The sequence below is a fragment of the Mastigoproctus giganteus genome, chromosome 9 (genome assembly GCF_048544385.1).
Source record: "Mastigoproctus giganteus isolate SK-2022 chromosome 9, ASM4854438v1, whole genome shotgun sequence".
Taxonomy (NCBI): Eukaryota; Metazoa; Arthropoda; class Arachnida; order Uropygi; family Thelyphonidae; genus Mastigoproctus; species Mastigoproctus giganteus.
Window position 1 is genome coordinate 116,618,018 of NC_143583.1, and position 20,164 is coordinate 116,638,181.

The 20,164-nt window shown below is 37.4% G+C and overlaps 1 protein-coding gene across 3 annotated transcripts in view; it reads right to left on the reverse strand.

Annotated features, from left to right (window-relative positions):
- LOC150080668 (fibrillin-2-like) overlaps nucleotides 1-20,164 on the reverse strand; it is a 1,460,049-nt gene that overhangs the window by 663,493 nt on the left and 776,392 nt on the right. For all 3 annotated transcript variants that reach the window (XM_090381969.1, XM_090381968.1, XM_090381967.1), the window contains exon 28: nucleotides 14,644-14,766. In XM_090381969.1, coding sequence (XP_090238095.1) covers nucleotides 14,644-14,766 — 123 coding nt within the window. The remainder of the gene's footprint in view (nucleotides 1-14,643; nucleotides 14,767-20,164) is intronic.

Below are 20,164 nucleotides of genomic sequence, written 5' to 3' on the forward strand. Positions count from 1 at the left end.
CAAAACACAGGAATACATGATGAAAATGACCATGTCAATATTCTTCATCAATATTCCTTGTCCAAGTTAAGAAACAACTGACAGTACAGAATTTACAGTACAAAAAAGCTTTACATATAATAATAGCTTGATTTAGAATTGTGTGTCATAAATTTTATAGTGAATCCCCCCCCCACAAATCACTTGGAATTATTTGACTTCCTCTCTTTGAACTTTGACTTTCTCCAGTCCAACTATCCTAACATCTAGGTAATTTTCCTTGGTGATTTTAATGTTCACAACCCCAACTAGCTTCCATTTTCTAGTCACATGGACTCGGATGGCTGAGATGTCAAGTTTTTTGCAATTACTAATAATCTCGCACAGATTGTTCATTTACCTACCAGAATAGCAGACAATCCTAACCACACAGCCAACACATTTGATCTTATTCTCACAAACAACCCTTCTAAAATACACAGTCAAAGTGAGTAGTCCACTAGCCACCTCAGATCACAATTTGGTGATGATCTCTTCCCCAATGGAGCCATTCTCTCTTGGCCATTCTTAACCCCCATGTTGTTTGACATTACAAGAATGAAAAATAAGATGATTTGACAGGTTTCTTTTCTTCTTTTCCTTGGACGGATTACTGTTTAAAATCTTCTGATGTCATTGTTTGCTCAGATCATGTCAGAGAAATTATTCTTGCAGGGATGAAATCCTTTATTCCACATTGCACCTTAAAATCCTGTCCTTCATCTAAACCTTGGTTTTCCAATATGTACTTAGGCTGTTCAAAATAAGAATGTTGCATATTGAAACTGTAATAGTAGTAGTAATAGTAGTGGCATGTGATGCAAGAAAGCAAATGTATGAGCTTATGCAGCATCAGCCAATAAAAAAAAAAAAAAAAAAAAAAAAAAATCACACCATTCCCTCCAAATGCCTGTCCAGTTCCTCCTTAAATTTATTCAACCTATCAACTTCCACAACGACAGATGGAAGTTTGTTCCAGCAATTAACCACCCGCTGGCTAAAGGCAAATTTCTGCACATCTATTCTACATCTGTCCTTTATTAATTTGAATTTATGCCCCCTTAGGTTTGTAATCTGAACAAGTGGAAGGATCCCATCAGAATTCAGCGTGCTGAACCCATTCAAGGCCTTATTCACCTCAATCAGATCACCGCGCAGGTGTCTAGTCTCCAGCCACTGCAATTTGCAGAACTTAAGCCTCTCTTGATAAGAGGATCCCTTCATTACCCTCACCAATCTTGTTGCCCTTCTCTGTACAAGTAAATCTACATCCTTCCTAAAATGAGGCCTCCAGACCTGTACGCAGTACTCAAGGCGTGACCTGACCATTGCCTTATACAGAGGGATAATCACCTCCTTTTCCTTGCTAGCAAAATTCCTATATATCATTGACAAAACCCCATGACCTGCCCTGGCAGCCTGTCTGCATTGCTCAGAGAACTTCGTATCTGACTGCACAATTACTCCCAGGTCTTTTTCATTTTCTACCACCTTAAGTGTAGTACCACACAGTTCGTACGTTTCTCTGGGGTTACTTCTACCCATATGCAGTACTTTGCATTTGTCAAGGTTAAACTTCAGTTGCCACTTCTTAACCAATTTGCCCAAATTATCTAGATCCTGTTGCAGTAGCACACTGCCATTACTGTCATTAACAACCCTGCCAACCTTTGTATCATCTGCAAACTTCGACACTAAGCCTGATATACCTTCATCAATATCATTGATAAATATACAAAACAACAGTGGACCCAACACCGAAACCCTGTGGGACTCCACTAAAAACATTAGTCCAAGAAGAGCAGCACCCATTGATTACCACCCTCTGTCTTCTCGCACTTAACCATCCTTTTATCCATTGTAGCAACTTACCCTTAATACCATTCTGCTCCAATTTGTACAATAGTCTTCCATGCGCAACAGTGTCAAAAGCTTTCCTGAAATCCAAATATATGATATCAAAATTATTTTTTGCATCCAGTTCCTTTGTAACCACATCATAATATCCTATCAAATTTGTCAGACAAGACTTTCCCTTAACAAACCCATGCTGTGTCTGAATTATTGCTGCAGTCTTGTCTAGATGATCCTGCAATGCATCTTTAACCAGCGACTCCATTATTTTACCCGGAACAGAAGTTAAACTAACTGGTCTGTAATTACTCATGTCACCCTTCGATCCCCCTTTGTGAACTGGGGATACATTTGCACATCTCCAGTCCGTGGGAACCTCACCTGAGTCCAAGGATGCTCTCATAATTATGGCTAAGGGTTTGCTCAGTTGCTTTGCCGCCTCCTTTAATATAACTGGATAGATCCCATCCACCCCAGGTGCTTTTCTTACGTTTAACTTCAACAGTTTCTTTTCCACTTTGCTCTCAGTTATTACAAAATCATTAAGTATCCTGCTACAATTTGATAACCTTCTGCCATTTTCAAACCTTAATAATTCCTCATGTGTGAATGTAGATGCAAAATACTCATTCAGTTTGTTTGCTATCTGAGCAGGATCATCGACAGTTGAACCATCAATGTCAAGTGGACCAATCAGATTCATCCCCTTCCTTTTAGAGTTTATATAAGTAAAGAAATCCTTGCTGTTTTTCTTAGCATCTTTTGCCAAGGATTTCTCGTAATCTGCCTTCGCCTGCCGAACCTCCTTTGTCACCTGATTACAGATTAACTTATATCTGCCATAGGCTTCTGAGTTGCTTGATAATTTATATGCATCCCATGCATTTTTCTTCTCTGTTACAAGTCTCATTAATTCATTTGACAACCATTTAGGCCTAAACCTTGAACAATATTTCTTAATAGGTATGAAACTTTTAGTAGCATCCACGATTAATTCCTTGAATGCTTCCCACTTAGAATTTACAGTTGGTAACATCGTCAGTTGATCCCACTGTACAGAATTTAAAAACTGTCGGAGACCACTGTACTCGCCTTTACGGAAGCAAAAACCCTTTCCTTTACCCCTGATGGTAATTAAATCTTTAAGTAAATCCCATGTCAGTACACTGTGATCACTGCCACCTAGTGGTTCTTTTATCTGCAAATTCCTAATACATGAATGATCACTGCTGATAACCAGATCAAGAGTATTACTTTCTCTGGTTGCCTCTCGAACATGCTGCTTCAGAAAACAATCATCCAATAAATCTAGAAAAGTCTGACTAGTGTGTGAGTGCCCAACCCACAAGTTCCAGTCAATATCTGGGAAGTTAAAATCCCCCATTATAAGACATTCCGATTTACTAGCCCACTCTATTTCTCTGTACAATTGTTCATTGTACTCATTCGAGTCATTAGGCCTATAACACACTCCTACTCTTATTTTTGCTTTCGCAGTGCTTATGTCACACCAAACTGACTCAACAGTGCACTGTTCATCTATATCAACTGGATGCACTTCTTTTGATTTTATGTTTTTCTTAATTAACAGCATAACACCCCCTCCCTTCCTATCGTGTCTATCCTTTCTGTACTGGTTCATTTTCTGCCTACACCAAAGCTTGCAACAATTGTAAAGTAGTTGTTAATCATTACAAACTAGATTTCGAACAGAGTAAGAGAAGGAAACTTGCTTCTTTTAAAAATGGTAGTCAAGCATTTTGGTCTCTTGCCAAACTTATTGGCCACAACCTTTACCCATCTCTATTCTCACCTCTGTCAAAACTGGATGGTTCTATTGCCCCTTCAGCCAAAGATAAATCTAACCTGCTACCATCTGATTTTTCTTCTAACTCATGCATTGATAATTTTGGTAAACTACCCCTCCTACCATTCCCAGTACATGTCACAAGGATGTCAGAAGAAATTTTAACAAGCTTGATGCCAAGAAAGCACCTAATTGTGTTTCTCCACTTCTTCTCAAAACCTATGCTCCCAAGCTTACTCCTGTTCTGTGTTGCCTTTTTTTCACTTTCTCACTCCACAGGTATTTTCCCTTCTGCTTGGAAATTTGCTCATATCCAGCCAGTTCCTAAAAATGGTGACAAATTTCTCCCATCCGATTATCATCCCATTGCACTTATTTCTACTTTTATAAAGTAATGGAGCAATTAATAACTGTCAATTCTTAAACTATCTAGAAACCTTCCATCTAATCAATGATCCCCAGTATGGATCCCGTCAGTGTCAATACACTGGTGATATATTGACCTATGTAACCCACTTATAGACAAAATCGACGGAAAAGTGTGGTGAAACGAGCAGTTGCTCTTGATCATGTTTAGCATAAAAGTCTTCTAAATAAGCTTCCATCTTATGGACTGGCAACTGTTTTTTGCAATTGGGTATCCAGTTTTCTCTCTGATCACTCTTTGTAGGTAATGCTCTGTCCTCTTAACTTCTCCACTAATGTAGGTGTTCAGGTGTTTTCCAAGGTTCAGTTCTTTCTCCCACTCTTTTCCTTTTGTATATTAATGACCGGAAATCCCATCCATAGTTTTGCTGATGATAGCACATTGCATTCCATCTTGCACTTTGAGAAACCTTGCTCTCTGCATAAACAGCTTCTTGAGTATTCACTACCAATTCCTTAAATGCTGATCTCCTGGTAATTCTCAAGTGAGGCAAAGATAACTTAGTTGATTTCAATCCTTCTAAAACTCAGTCCTGTCTTATATCTCACAAAAAAGATTCTTCTGCTGCTATGCTTATTTTTGATAATACTCAGATTTCCAGACATGATCACATATCTCTATTAGGGATTACCCTGACTTCTAATCTCTCTCTCTTGGCATAAGCACATCATCACCTATATTGTTACCTCTGCATCTCAAAAACCGGGTTTTCTCTTTCGCTCTCAGGGTTACTTTTTCTTCCAAACCACTGTTCACTCTATACAAATCACAAACTGCCCTACCATGGAATATTGTTCCCACATCTGGGGCAGTGCCCCCAAAACCTCTCTCAGGCTTCTAGATTCCATTCAAAAGGGGGCAGTTAGGTTAATTAATGATCCATCTTTAACAAAATCTCTCCACTCTGTCTCATAGACATTCTGTTTTCTGCTTCATGCCTTTTCTTCCATGGGTACTGTTCTTCTGAATTGACTTTATAATTCTTGCTGTCTCTTCCAAAGCAGTCGAAAAAACATGTGCTGCAACATCCTTTTACTGTCCAACTTGAAACTCAAAGAATCAACTTATTTATTCATTCATCTTCCGTTTTCTAGAACAACCATCCTTCATATGTATTTCCTGAAAATTACAATCTACAGAAATTCAACTCTAATGTCAACAAATATTTTCTTTCCACTTCTCAATTTTCAACCCTGCATGGTACTATGTAGTATAGGTTCTAATACCTCTCGTGTTTGGGGATTTCATAAAAAAAAAAAAAAAAAGTAGCAATTAGAATCAGAGCCAAAAGGAGTCACGGATTCAGTTTGTATCCTGTCCTCTGTTAGTCAGTCGGCCATTAAGGTGGTTTGGAACATAATTTGAAAAATGAGGGGAAATACATGTTATACTCTTCATAATTCCTGGATTATAATGGAAGCACTACTGCAGATTCAATTGCAATGCCAATGCTCTTAGAGGAACTTTTTTTTTTAATGTTACAGCAACAACATTTTATTTCCCAGAATTTCTTTTCTGAAAAATAAAACTGAATTACTACCTTAAATTTTCCTTCTAAGGGATTCAAGCCAAATACGTGACTATTAGCAATGTGTGTGCTGAAAGCAGCATTTTTTCTTTCTCAGGACCAGATGGCATCCATTATGAGATGATTAAACATCCCTCTCTCTCTCCCCTCCCCAAGAATCTGTGGATCACATGCCTTTCTTAATTAACAGTAGCTTCCTTGAAGAACAGCTTCTGGACTCCTGGTGGAAGACAATTTTCCTTGCTTTTGCTAAGCCATTATTGTTCCTTTGAGGGCAGGTAGGTTAATTAATGATCCATCTCTAACAAAATCTCTGCACTTTCTGCTGTATGCCTTTTCCATAGATACTTCCATGTCTCTCTCTCTCTCTCTTCCAAACCAGTCTGAACTTGTGCCGAAACCAGTCAGCATCCTTTCACTGTCCACCTTCCAACTCACAGAACCAACTTTTCTTCTTCCTCATTTATTCCTTCAACTTCTTTTTAGAAATGAACAAGGAGTTACCTTTTATTCAGTCAGTAGGATTTCTTCTTTACCAAATCTCCTTATACGAATAAATTACGAATGATACGTTAAAACAAAATTACACAATTTAAAATAATTTAAAACTTATAATGTGTTCCTCACTATTGACACACGGACAGTCCAACACCCCAGGATCACAGCGGTGAACCTTAACCCGATCCCAGAAATATTAAACCCTTCATGCAACCTCTAGTGAAGGAAGACATTTTGTCATAAAAGCGAATTTGGAATACGAATAAAATACTATTAAAATAAGATAAAAGTATGATAAAACAATGAAATTAAAAATTCCTAACTGGAATACGAATAAAATACTATTAAAATGTAATAAAACAATGAAACTAAAGAATTCCTTCCTTAAGCAGACTAAAACTTTGACTAGTGTCATGTTCACAGGGTGAAATGAAACTAACGAAACAGGTGTATGTTCGGAATCTTATAAATAGGAGATTAATCTTTGGTATGCATGCGTTCGAATGCCCACGAATCAGATATGAGAAATGGACGACGTTTATAGAGTTTTATTGTATTTTCATTTCTAAAGTCTCGGCAATCAATAACTTAGTATAATTATGTTGAATATTTAAAATTTTGGCTTCATTAAACAGGATTGTGTGGTTTTCATTTATTGCATGGAATGCTAGTTCCAATGCATTCGCACGCGATGCACGCATGTGAACGCATGCATCAACTTCTTTTTTGTGGAGAAACCTCCAATCATTCATATTTCCTGAAAATTACAATCTACAGAAATTCAAATCAAATATCAACAAAATATTCTTTCATCTACTCAACTATCAACCCATGCATGGTACTAAGTACAATAGGTTCTAATACCTGTCAGGTTTGGAGTTTTCATTAGGGAGGAAATAATCAAAACATTTTTAGTTTCAGTATTTTTGAAACCAGTTTAACTTTAAAAAAAAAAATATATATATATTAAAGTTTGTGACAGTGTCTATCAAAGAAAATGAATTAAAAATGACACATTTGAATAAAATGCTATAATACACTAATAATACAATCAATGTGAATTCAGAACATAAAATTCATTAAAAACATATGAAATTATTTTGATTTATAGGATAAGACTTTCCATATTTAACCCCATCAGATATATTTCCCCCAAGATCAACACAAATTTTCTATATGCTGACTTTAAAAAGTTCTGTACTTTTAAAAATTTTTTGTTACTAAATTTATATTATTTTTGATATATAAATATATTCAAATGTCCTCCACATTTAATACTGTTAGCTATGAGATTTATCATTGTCTTTTTTAATTCTTACAAAATCTTTATCATTTTTCTAATAATTATAAGTTTTAAGTGCTGATTTTTACTTCTAAATAAAAAATACATGAACTGAAAGTTTTATCATTCTAATAGTGCTCATAACATCCCAAGTAGCCGACCCAAAACAATGCAGTAGTACAATGAGGGACCAAGCTTTACACTACTGTAGGTGAAACTCATATAATGAGTGCACAAGGGTGAACACATCATCTTAGACTTGACTAAGAAATTTGAGCTGTCGACAGTAGACAGGACCCAAACAAAAATGCCCCATTGGAGCACATGGCACTGAAAGTGTTGATATGTAGGATGGAAGTGCAAGTTAGGTGAAACTAAATTATTATTCAAAGGTTGTGAGTAGCATTTGCAAAGAGTTATATAAATATATAAAATAAAATTGCAGTATTTGGGGTGCTGCCTTAATTCATTACATTTGTTAAAAAAAAAAAAAAAAATTTAAACCAAAACAAAAAGAAAAAGAATTCAAACTTTACAAATGAAACCAACAGCTGAATATACATATAAATATATATATATATACAGTAGCATTAGCAGTAGTAGAGGCACATGATGTAAGAAAGCAAGCTTATACAGCATCAACCAAAAAAAATACCCTTCCCATTTCCCTTATCCATTAATTCCAAATGTTTCTTTAGTTCTGCCTTCACTTTATTTAAGATAACAATTTCCACAACAACAGATGGAAGTTTGTTCCAGCAATCAACTACCCACTGGCTAAAGGAAAAATTCCACACAGCTTTCCTAGGTTTGAATCTATGCCCCCTCAGGTTTGTAATCTGAGCAAGAGGAAGGTTCCCCTCGGCAATAAGCCTGCTCAATCCATTTAAGGCATTATACACCTCAATCAGATTGCCTCGCAGGTGCCTAGTCTCTACATTCTTCCTAAAATGAGGCTTCCAGACTTGTACACAGTACTCAAGGTGTGGCCTGACTAGTGCCTTATACAAGGGGTACTCACCCCCTTATCCCTGCTTGCAAAATTCCTGTATATCACTGACAAGACCCCACAACCTACTCTGGCAATCTGTCTGCACCGTTCAGAAAACTTCATATCTGACTGCAAAATTACTCCAAGGTTTCTTACATTCTCCACTAACCTGACTGTAACACCACATAGTTGGTAGGCGCCTCCGTAGCCAGGTGGAAAGGAGCAGCAGTGCGTAGCACACGCTTCTTGATTAGACCGGTGTTCGAGCCTGTCACCACCAAATACGGATGATGCGGAAAGGTCAGTGAATGACCACCGCATATTCCCAGAGCAATATGGCCTTAGTTGCTAATGCACCTAAAAACCAAACAACAACAACAACATAGTTGGAACATTTATCTGGGGCTACTGTTATCCATATGCAATACTTTCATTTGTCAATGTTAAATTTCCATTTGCCACTTATCAACCCATCTACCCAACTTTTCCAGATCCTGAAAATCTTTGTATCATCTGCAAACTTTGACATTAAGCTTGATATACCCTCATAAATATCACTGATAAATATACAAAACAACAATGGGCCGAACACCAAACCCTGAGGGACACCACTAATAACATTAGTCCACATAGAGCAGTACCCATTGACCACCACTCTCTGTCTTCTCCCACTCAACCATCGTTTTATCCATTGTAGCAACTTACCCTTAATACCATTCTGCTCCAATTTGTACAATAGTCTTCCATGCGCAACAGTGTCAAAAGCTTTCCTGAAATCCAAATATATGATATCAAAATTATTTTTTGCATCCAGTTCCTTTGTAACCACATCATAATATCCTATCAAATTTGTCAGACAAGACTTTCCCTTAACAAACCCATGCTGTGTCTGAATTATTGCTGCAGTCTTGTCTAATTGATCCTGCAATGCTTCTTTAACCAGTGGCTCCATTATTTTCCCTGGAACAGAAGTAAATCTAACAGGTCTGATTACTTGTGTCACCCTTGATCCCCCTTTGTAAATTGGAGATACACTTGCACATCTCCAGTCTGTGAGGACTTCCCCCAAGTCCAAGGATGTTCTCATAATTATGGCTAAGCGTTTGCTTACTTCCTTTGCTGCCTCCTTCAATACAACTGGATAGATCCCATCCACCCCAGGTGGCTTTCTTATGTTTAACTTCAACAACTTCTCCTCCACTTTGATCTCAGTTATTATACAATCGTTTAACTCCCTGTTAAGGTTTGATAAACATCCGGTACTCTCCTTCTTGAATAAATCCTCATGTATGAATGTAGATGCAAATACTCATTTAGTTCAGCAGCTATCTGAGACCGATCATCTACAGTCAAACCACTGATATCGAGTGGACCAATATAATTCATCCCCTTCCTTTTAGAGTTTATATAAGGTAAGAAGTCTTTGCAGTTTTTCTTTGCATCCTTTGCCAAAGATTTTTCTTAATCTGCCTTCACTTGCCTAACCTCCTTTGTGACTTGATTACAGACTACCTTGTATCTACCATAGGCTTCTGTTTTACCTGACAATTTATATGCATCCCATGCAATTTTCTTCTCTGCCACGAGTTGTTGTTGTTGTTGATATTTTGGATTTTAGGAGCATTAGCACTAAGGCCATATTGCTCCGGGGATATACGGTGGTCATTCCCTGACCTTTCCACATCCTCCATATTTAGTGGATCATGGGCTCGAACCCCGGTCTAATCAAGAAACGTGTGCTACACACTGCTGCTCCTGCCCACCTGGCTATGGAGGCGCCTCTGCCATGAGTCTCATTAGTTCCTCTGACTTCCATTTGGGCCTGAATCTAGAGCAGTATTTCTTAGTTGGAACAAAAAGCCTAATAGCTTCCAAGATTACTTCCTTGAATGCTCCTCATTTACAGTTTGCTGTTGGTAACATGATCAATTGGTCCCACTGTATAGAACCTAAAAAATCTCTGAGACCACTGTAGTCGCTTTTACAAAAGCAAAAATTCTTCCCTTTACCTCCGATGGTAGTTACATCTTTAAGTAAATCCTTTACATCTTTAAGTAAATCCCACATCAGTACACTGCGATAACTACTACCTAGTGGTTCCTTTATCTGTAAATTCTTAATACCTGAATAATCGCTGCTGATAATCAGATTAAGAGTGTTACTCCCTCTTGTTGCCTCTCTAACATACTGCTAAAAATAATCATCTAATAAATCTACAAAAACCTTGCTAGTGTGCGAATGACCAACCCACAAGTTCCAGTCTAGATCTGGGAAGTTAAAATCCCTCTGATTTACTGGCCCACTCTATTTTACTGTATAATTGTTCATTGTACTCATCAGAGTCATTAGGCCTATAACAAACTCCTAACCTCATTTTTGCTTTCCAAGTGCTTACGTCACACCAAACTGACTCAACATTGCACTGTCAATCTATTTCAACTGGATGCATTTTGTTAGATTTTATGTGTTTCTTAACTAACAGCATAACCCCTCCTTTCTTATCCTGTCTATCCTTTCTGTACACATTGTACTCCCCAAATTCCAATTCTGCATCCCTTATATCTTGAACCTAATATAATTTAATAGGTTCAAGCATTGCACTAGTTTCCACAACATTAAAGTATGTGGTGAATTCACCAGTGACGATTCTGCAACTGCAAAGAAAATTTGTGAAGTGTTGGAAAAAAAACCTTCTAAATCTTCATAGCCCTCAACTTCTGCAGCTACATACTTATCAGCTCGAGAGTTATTTTGGCAATGATGCTCGAAAGGTAAAACTGGCTGACATTATGCCTGTTTCATCTCTCTTTTTGTAATTTTGAAATATTTGTAATTTTGTACACTTTTGTAATTTTTCCTGCACATGAGATAAAAAATTAAATAATTCTATTTACACGGTCATTGAACATTTCTTTTTTGCTTAAATCAAATTCAGCGTGCATAGTGACGAGTACTCCTTAAGCATTTAGGGAAATTCTGACTTAAGTAGAATTCGACTTACAAAGAGTTTCACGGAATGCAACCCTTAAGTAAGTCAGAGAGTGTCTGTATATAAACCTTAACCCCGATGGAAATGGTGGTCACACTGAACATTTATTGTGAATAATAGTTGCATTATTTCACACCAGTTTATGCTGAAAACTGTAGTATTTATGTTTTGCAGGTATGTGATATCCCAACATCACTTTGGATGTCTTAACCAGCACTTCAAATTCATCAAATTTGTTTACTATACTCCTAGCATTGGTATACATGCAAGTATACATGCTCCTGTTCTTACTCTTAGCCCATTTATTTACTTGTTTCATGACTCCCAGCAGTCCTGAAATCCCCAGCAACTTGCTTTCTGGGCTGTCGCCCATTCCAACAGAAACAGTGCAAGAATTGTTTCCACCTCGGCCTGCGGCTACCATTAATCTATTAATCTGTGAAGCCCCCAGACTAGCAGTTTTCCATCCCACCTAACATTTCCTCGATAGCATCAGCAAATATTCTTGCACCTTTTCTATTTAAGTGTATTCCATCCCTGTGGAAGTAATCTCTCCTGTCAACAAGCAGAAACTACACTGAGAAAAATTCTACCCCATGACTCCTGCACAATCTCTCCAGGGCCGAATTGATTGACAAGGCTCTCATCATATACTCCCTCCTATTGTGTCTGGGATTGCTGACACTTTCAAATTTAACCCTAACACGTGACTTTTTTTTCAGCCATATACAGGCACTCCCTGACTTACACAATACTTGACTTACAGAAATTCGACTTTACATAAGTTTTTGTCAGCCGGTGCAAACTTAAAAAAAATTGTGGAAATGTATTTTGCATTCGTAAGAATAAATGGTAGTATCGTGAAAAAGATCATAATGTGAAACGATGTGTATTATTGTTTTTTTTTTTTTTTTTTTTTTTTTTTGGTAATCCATTCCTAGACCTCAGAAGTTGAAATTTTTGCTATATAACTAAGCTATTTAACTCTCTAAAAGGTCGTTTTTATAGTGGAAATTGCACTGCACTTTCATTGTTATCATATGTTCCATTATAGCAATCAATTAGTACATCTAATTATAAACGGGTTGTAAATGTGATCTTGGATAATCCTGATAATCGGAATTCTTTGGATTTTATGTTATGGTATTATGGTGAAATGAGTTCCCCTTCACTGAAATCTTCAATCATATAAAAACATAAATTGTCAGAATCTCTGTTCATTCCTATTTACTTATTACAAGGTTGAACAGAAAGCAACCAAAGGAAAGTGCAAGTGGTGGCAGTGCTAGGAAACCAAACAAAATTGATTTAGAAATGAAGGTGAAAAGATTAAGAGTATGAAGCAGGACCAAGTTTGTCATCTATTGCACGAGAATTAGGTCTCGCTGCTTCAACAGTGAATGCTATTTTAAAGGACAGTGAGCGTATAAAAGAACATGCTCAATACAGGCTCAATGCATTTAAGATCAACAGTGATCACAGAGCAGAGTTCAGGTGCTATACTGAAGATGGAAAAACTATTAATAATATGGATAGAAAATCAGATTCAGAAGAGAGTGCCCTTGAATCTAATGGCCATTCAAGCAAAAGCAAGAAGTATTTATGAAGATATTAAGGACAAGTATGGAGAACCCCAAGCCAAGTTCATGGCAAGCAATGGGTGGGCTAACAGTTTCAAGCATTGTGCTAGTTTACACAACATTAAAGTATGTGGAAGTTGCTAGTGACGATTCTGCAGCTGCAGAGAAATTTTGTAATGTGTTGGAGGAAAAAACCCTCTAAATCTTCAAAGTCCTCAACTTCTGCAGCTATGTACTTATCAGTTGGAGAGTTATTTTGGCAATGATGCTCAAAAGGTAAAACTTGCTGACATTATGCCTGTCTCATCTCTCTTTTTGTAATTTTGAAATATTTGTAATTTTGTACACTTTTGTAATTTTTCCTGCACATGAGATAAAAAATTGAATAATTTTATTTACATGGTCATCAAATATTTCTTTTTTGCTTCAATCGAATTCAGCACACATAGTTGCGAGTGCTCCATAAGCATTTAGGTAAATTCCGACACATAAAATTCGACTTACGAAGAGTTCCACGGAACACAACCCTTAAGTAAGTCGGGGAGTGGCTGTATATAAACCTTAATCCAATGGAAATAGTGGTCACACTGAACATTTATAGTGAATAATAGTTGCATTATTTCACACCAGTTTATGCTGAAAACTGTACCATCTTCCCAACAGACCAAATGTGGGAATGCCAGTACTGTACACATAAAACTGACAGAGATTTCAAGCTTTTTTAATAAATTTTATTTTCTGAATTCTTGCTTATCATGTCATTAATGTGTTTTATGTTATTATTATTATTATTATTATTATTATTATTATTATTATTATTATTAATAGCCATATGGTGCAAGGAAGCCTGAGGCTTATACTGCACCAGCCAAAAAAAATTAATTTACCCTAGGACCCAGAGAGAGAGAGAGAGAGAGAGAGAGAGAGAGAGAGAGAGAGAGAGAGAGAGAGAAGGAAATCACCAAGAAAGAGAAGAATGATGATATCCAGCTCAGGACCCCGGGTGTGCCAAGCCCATACTCACCAGATGTGAGCCCCTGGGGGGCATTTACTGAATTCTAGTAATGATTCCATACTTGCTTCCACTTGATAACAGAAGCAAAATCAAAAAATCTTTAACATTATTTTTCTTAAAAACAATACTAGCAATTTACGCAATTCTGAATTACTTTATATATATATAGGCTGAAAAGTCCCCGTAAAAGTTTATGTATAATTAAAAAAGTTTGAAAGTGGAGTTTTCGTAATTTGTCTTAGAAGATTAAGTAGTTTATCAATCATGAGAGAGAGAGAATCCTGTGAAATTAAGACATGCTTATATTTCTATCTCTCACTTATATACATAAACACTTTGTGGATACAGAAGTGTTTCCACAAAGTGTTTATGTATATAGCAGTTTATTCCCATTGCTTTTTTATTTATTTAAATGTATCTTTGCACATTCTTTTAGTGTAAGTTAACATTTGATTATATTAGCATCTTGAATGCAGCCATTTTAGATTTAATTATAATTTTTCTTTGATCATGTTGCCATTTTACAAAAATAGAAAATTAAAATTATTTAAATAACAAAAATAAAAATAACACGAAAAAAATTCTGCAATATAACTTGAAATAATGCAATGTTATCTGCTAAAAGAAATCTATAAATAAAAAATGTATTCATACCTCCACAAGTTCTTCCATCAGCAAGCAATTTATATCCCAAATTACAGGCACAAGTAAAGCTTCCGGGTATATTAATGCAAAGCTCTTGGCAATTTCCATTATTGACTGAACATTCATCAATATCTACCAAAATACATAAAATTTTAAAGAAATTCTAATTTTATAATATATAAATATATTTTTATGCATGTATGTGTTTATATAGGATGTTTCATATGAGCCATGCTTTTAGAACTGATTCAAGACCTGAAAATAACGTGGTTCATATAAACATATGTCAAATTCTGAATAGTTATGGCAATATGGTTGTTTGAATCTTAAAAAATGCGCACAAAATTTTCATTGTTAAAAAATAATAAAAAAAATTAAAAAAAAAAAAAAAACTGTGTGTGTATACCCTGTACGCAAGAAAGATGTTATGTGTAAACATCTTTGATGAAAATCAGAACCGTTTTAAAATCGAACATCTAGAACCGAAATCATGAGCAAGTAACGTTTTATGCTCATGCCAGCTATTTACTCTACCGAATCAATGTTACTGACATTAGCTTCATGCATCAGTCTGAAATATTTAGTATGAATGATGTAATGTTTTATGCATACACCTGCTGCTTACTCTATTGAATTAACTTTTGCAAAAGGTTAGGCCAATAGCTTAATTACCCATTTGATTTTAACCATTTGTTGTCTAGTATAATTGCAACAATACAAATATTTGTATTGTTACAATCTGCAATTTCATTGCATTCCATTGTTAGGTGCATATATGTTTCCGCATCAATAGTTTTCTGAGTAGCGAAAGGGACTGAATGCCACACTGCTATAGCTGAGTGTTCAATGATTCCAAAGTCAAATGCACAGTGTTGTCGAGAGTATCGAGTAAGGCATCCTAAGAAAATAAAGATGGAGATAGTAATTAGTGTATGAGAATGACAAAGGCTGTCGAGATTGTGTAAAAGACAAACAGAAAATCAAGCGTTGGATTTAGCAGTGCCTTCAACCAGCAGTATCGCTCCATCTAACAATGATGTACCCATGTGAGTATTAATTATGTACAACGGAGCATTTCTCCAATTGCAGAGCAAATGAGTTTAAATGATTAACACTCTTTCCTTACACCAACTACTATTTACATAAGAATGTGCATTGAGAGTTTGAAAGGATATTTATAAGAAATTATTTGTTCTGTATTCTACTTACATGATCATATATGGTTTGAAAATGACACAAAAAAACCAGCTGATAACGAAGTATCATTGATACGCACTGCATTTCCCGATGTTAACATCAATGGGATTTTTGTGTGTAATAGCTGCAGAGTATCACTTAAGAACAACACCATTCCAGCGCTATGTAAGTCAAACGGCTTTGTCTACCCAGAAATTCTATCACATTTACCGAACTTGGATTTATTGACAGAAGGGCTTAATTCTGCTTGCTTACTGTTCATACAAATAAGGCACCTGAAACACGCATACAGACAATAAAGCATTATGGGCCAAGTGATCAATGTGCCTGTTTCAGTCAACATACTGGTCCATCACTTGTCAAGGAAGATTGACGATGTTCATTATATAAACATGCATATAAAATGCAAGAAAATACACAAGTCCAGCTATTTGATCGGGTTAGTAAGAAAGCGAGTGGTTAAAGCATGGCTTCAATATTTGTTGACACACCTCTCTATCGATTGTATTAAATCACGACAGACAGTCATTCTTCAATGACAGTCACGTGAAATTAATTTGGCTAAAGATGACATAAGCGATGTGGTTCCAATCAAGGAAAGTCTCATTGCCCAACAGCAAAAGTTGTTGTGGAGCGACTTTTTTTTTTTTTTTTTTTTTGGTAGTTGTTGGCACATAGGCTTCTGTGGCCATAATGCACCTCCCAAGGTTTTTGCAGTACTTTGATCCAAGCCCAAGGTGGGAATCGAACCCGGTGGAGCGACAATAAATATCTTAGAATGGCACCAGAAGAAACTAACATACTGCAGAGTTTACCGTTTCACAAGCATTCAGAGGAACTGTCCTTTCCCAGCATTTATCTTGGACAATTCAGAACGTTCAGAGAAAATTTATGTGTGACTCCATTCATGATGGCAACAAGTGGGCTCAGATAATCTGACAAATGCGGTGTTACTCCATATCATCTCCTTTATGAAGCAATGAAGATAATGACATTCAGGACGAGAGACTCTTTCATGGTGGCTTTCAAATATATAGGGAAAGATACAAAACTGACCTGCGAGAAGTTCACTCCAAAGAATACATCAACAGCTGAATCGAAAACAATTTGGCCATCCTAAGGACAATTCAAAACTCAATCTACTAATCGGCTCAATGTAAGCAGGATCTATTCACTATGATTAGGCAGCTCAGTAAACCTACAATATTCTTGACTGCCAATGAAATCAGTTGGCTGTGCTTCAGCTATTGTACAAGTTATAGATTATGAGTAGCAATATTAGTGACATGGATTTCATACAGAAGGTAATGCTAGTGAATTAAGACATAGTAACTGCAATATACTTCAAGAAGATTATGGATGTAATTATGAACATATTACAGTCAAAATGTTTGGTCATTTTGGTCATAGCCTGTTTGGTCAATTTTACATGGTCAACTTTTTCAAATGCATAGAATTTCAACATCATAGTAGTCTGCATGCACACAATTGGCTGAATAACGCTATCAAAGATCCTGTGGGCAAGAACAAAGAAGATGCCATCGCAATGATTGACAAGTTAGTGTTTGTCTGCACTAGTAAGGATTCGGGGAGCTTCAAGCTTCACATTCACAAACATACGTTCACGTGTTACAAGAAAATAACACTGGATAAACAAGGCATATAATGCAAGAAAGCAAGCTTATACAGCATCAGCCAAAAAAAAAAAAAAAAAAAACCCTTCCCATTTCACCCATCCAGTCACTCCAAATGCTTGTCTAGTTCAGCCTTAAATTTATTTAAGCTATCAACTTCCACAACAACAGTTGGAAGTCTATTCAAGCAATCAACTACCCACTGGGTAAAGCCAAACTTCCACACATCTAGTCTTCTTCTTCTTTGGTCCTTAGCTGGCAGCTGGAGGAGGCGGTTGGCCACGCAACCAGTACGCTGCTGCAGGTGCCGCAGGGTTTCGGACTTGCTCTGTAATGTTCTTCCATGCGTTACGATCCATGGCATCAGTCCTGGCCTGATTAAGGTCGAGACGTCGGCTCTTCAGGTCATTTTCCACTTGCTTGGCCCACGTTTTCCTAGGTGCGGTCCGTTGAATGCTCCATTGGGTGGGTCATTGTCTCCAAAGGAGTGTGGATGGTATTCTATTCGCGCCCATTCTACATACATGGCCAAACCATCTAAGCCTTCGCTTCTGGATTTGGTCGGCGATGGTTGGTTGCTGTTGGCATCTGGCGTGGATGGTATCATTAGTGATGTGGTCGCGAAGTTAGATGCCCAGGATCTGCCGCAGGCATCGCATTTGGAATACCTCAAGTTTGTTTAAATCTAGCTTGAGACAAATCCATGTTTCCGATCTGTAAAGGAGAATGGGCAGGATCAAAGTCCGGAAGAGTCGGATTTTAGTCTTTGAGGAAATGTTGGTCCTCTTCCACAGACACCATTTGAGCGAGGCAAATGCAGTGGCCACCTGTCCAATTCTGCTGTGGATCTCCACGGTGGACGCAACTTTCTTCTCCTGAACCAGCAACCCAAAGTTTTTAAAGTCCTGCGCTTGCTCGATCTGGACACCTTCGAGACAGATGATGGCTTGCGACCCATCTGTTGTGAGGGCCTTTGTCTTATCAGCATTGATCTTGAGCCCGTATGGCCGGGCAATGCGGGCAATGTTGTAAAGGATGTCGGTGGCTTCAGCGTCGTTTCCGGCAAAGATAGCACTATCGTCGGCAAACATCAAGTCAGTCACATAGTGATCCTTGCCATATTGTATACCCCGTCTGTTCCTGAATGCTTGCCTCATAATGGCGTCGACCACGATGTTAAAAAGCAACGGGGGGCCACGTCTCCTTGGCGGACTCCAGTTTGGATGGTAAATTCCTCAGATAAATCGTGAGGAAAGACAGTATTAGACATCTAGTCTAATACTGTCTTTCCTCAATTTGAATCTATGCCCCCTCAAGTTCTTAGTCTGAGCAAGCGGAAGTATCTCATCAGCATTGAGCCTGCTCAAACCATTCAAGGCCTTACACGCCTCGATCAGATCATGTACAGGTAGTCTCCAGATGCGGCAACTTGCAGAACTTCAGCCTTTCTTTGTAAGCGCACCCCTTTGTTCCTCTCACCAATCTTGTTGCCCTTCTCTGTACTTGATCTAGCAACTCTACATCCTGCCTAAAATGAGGCCTCCAGACCTGTATACAGTAATCAAGGTGTGGCCTAACCATTGCCTTATACAAAGGGATAATCACCTCCTTGTCTCTGCTAGCAAAATTCATATATATCATTGACCTGCTCTGGCAGCCCATCTGCACTGCTCACAGAACTTCATATCTCACTACACAAATACCTCAACTCCTTTTCATTCTCCACCTCCCTGGATGTAGTACTACACAGTTGGTATATTTCTCTTGGGTTACTACTACCCATATGCAATACTTTCCATTTGTCAATGTTAAACTTCAGTTGCCACTTCTCAGCCCATCTGCCTAACGTTTCTAGGTCCTGTTGCAGTAGCGTACTGTCTTTAGTGTCATTAAAAGCCCTGCCAACCTTTGTATCATCTGCAAACTTGGACATTAAGCCTGATATACCTTCATCGATATCATTGATAAATACACAAAATAACAATGGACCCAGCACCAAACCCTGGGGGACTCCGCTAATAAGATTAGTCCACATAGAGCATTGTCCAATTATTACCACTCTCTGTCATCTCCCACTCAACCATCCCTTTATCCATTGCAGCAACTTCCCTTAATGACATACTGCTTCAATTTATACAGCAGTCTTCCACATGCAACAGTATTAAAACCTTTCCTGAAATCGAATATATGATATCAAAATTATTTTTTGCATTTTGTGACCACATCATAGTATCCAATTAAATTGGTCAGACAAGACTTCCCTTTAACAAACCCATGCTGTGTCTGAGCTATTACTGCTGTCTTGTCTAGGTGATCCTGTATCACCTCTGTAACCAGTGACTCCATTATTTTCCCCAGAACAGAATTTAAATTAAATTAACAGGTCTATAATTATTTGTGTCACCCTTTGAACCCCCTTTGTGAATTGGGGATATATTTGCACATCTCCAGTCCATTGGGACCTCCCCTAACTCTAAGGATGCACTCATAATTATGGCTAAGGGTTTGCTTACTTCCCTTGCTGCCTCCTTCATTATAACTGGATAGATTCCAAGATGCCTTTTTTATGTTTAACTTCAACACTTTCTTCTCCACTTTGTACTAAGTTGAAAAGTAGATTTTGATAAACTTCTGGCATTCCCCTCCTTGAATAACTCCTCATGTGTGGATGTACATGTAAAATACTCATCCAGTTTATC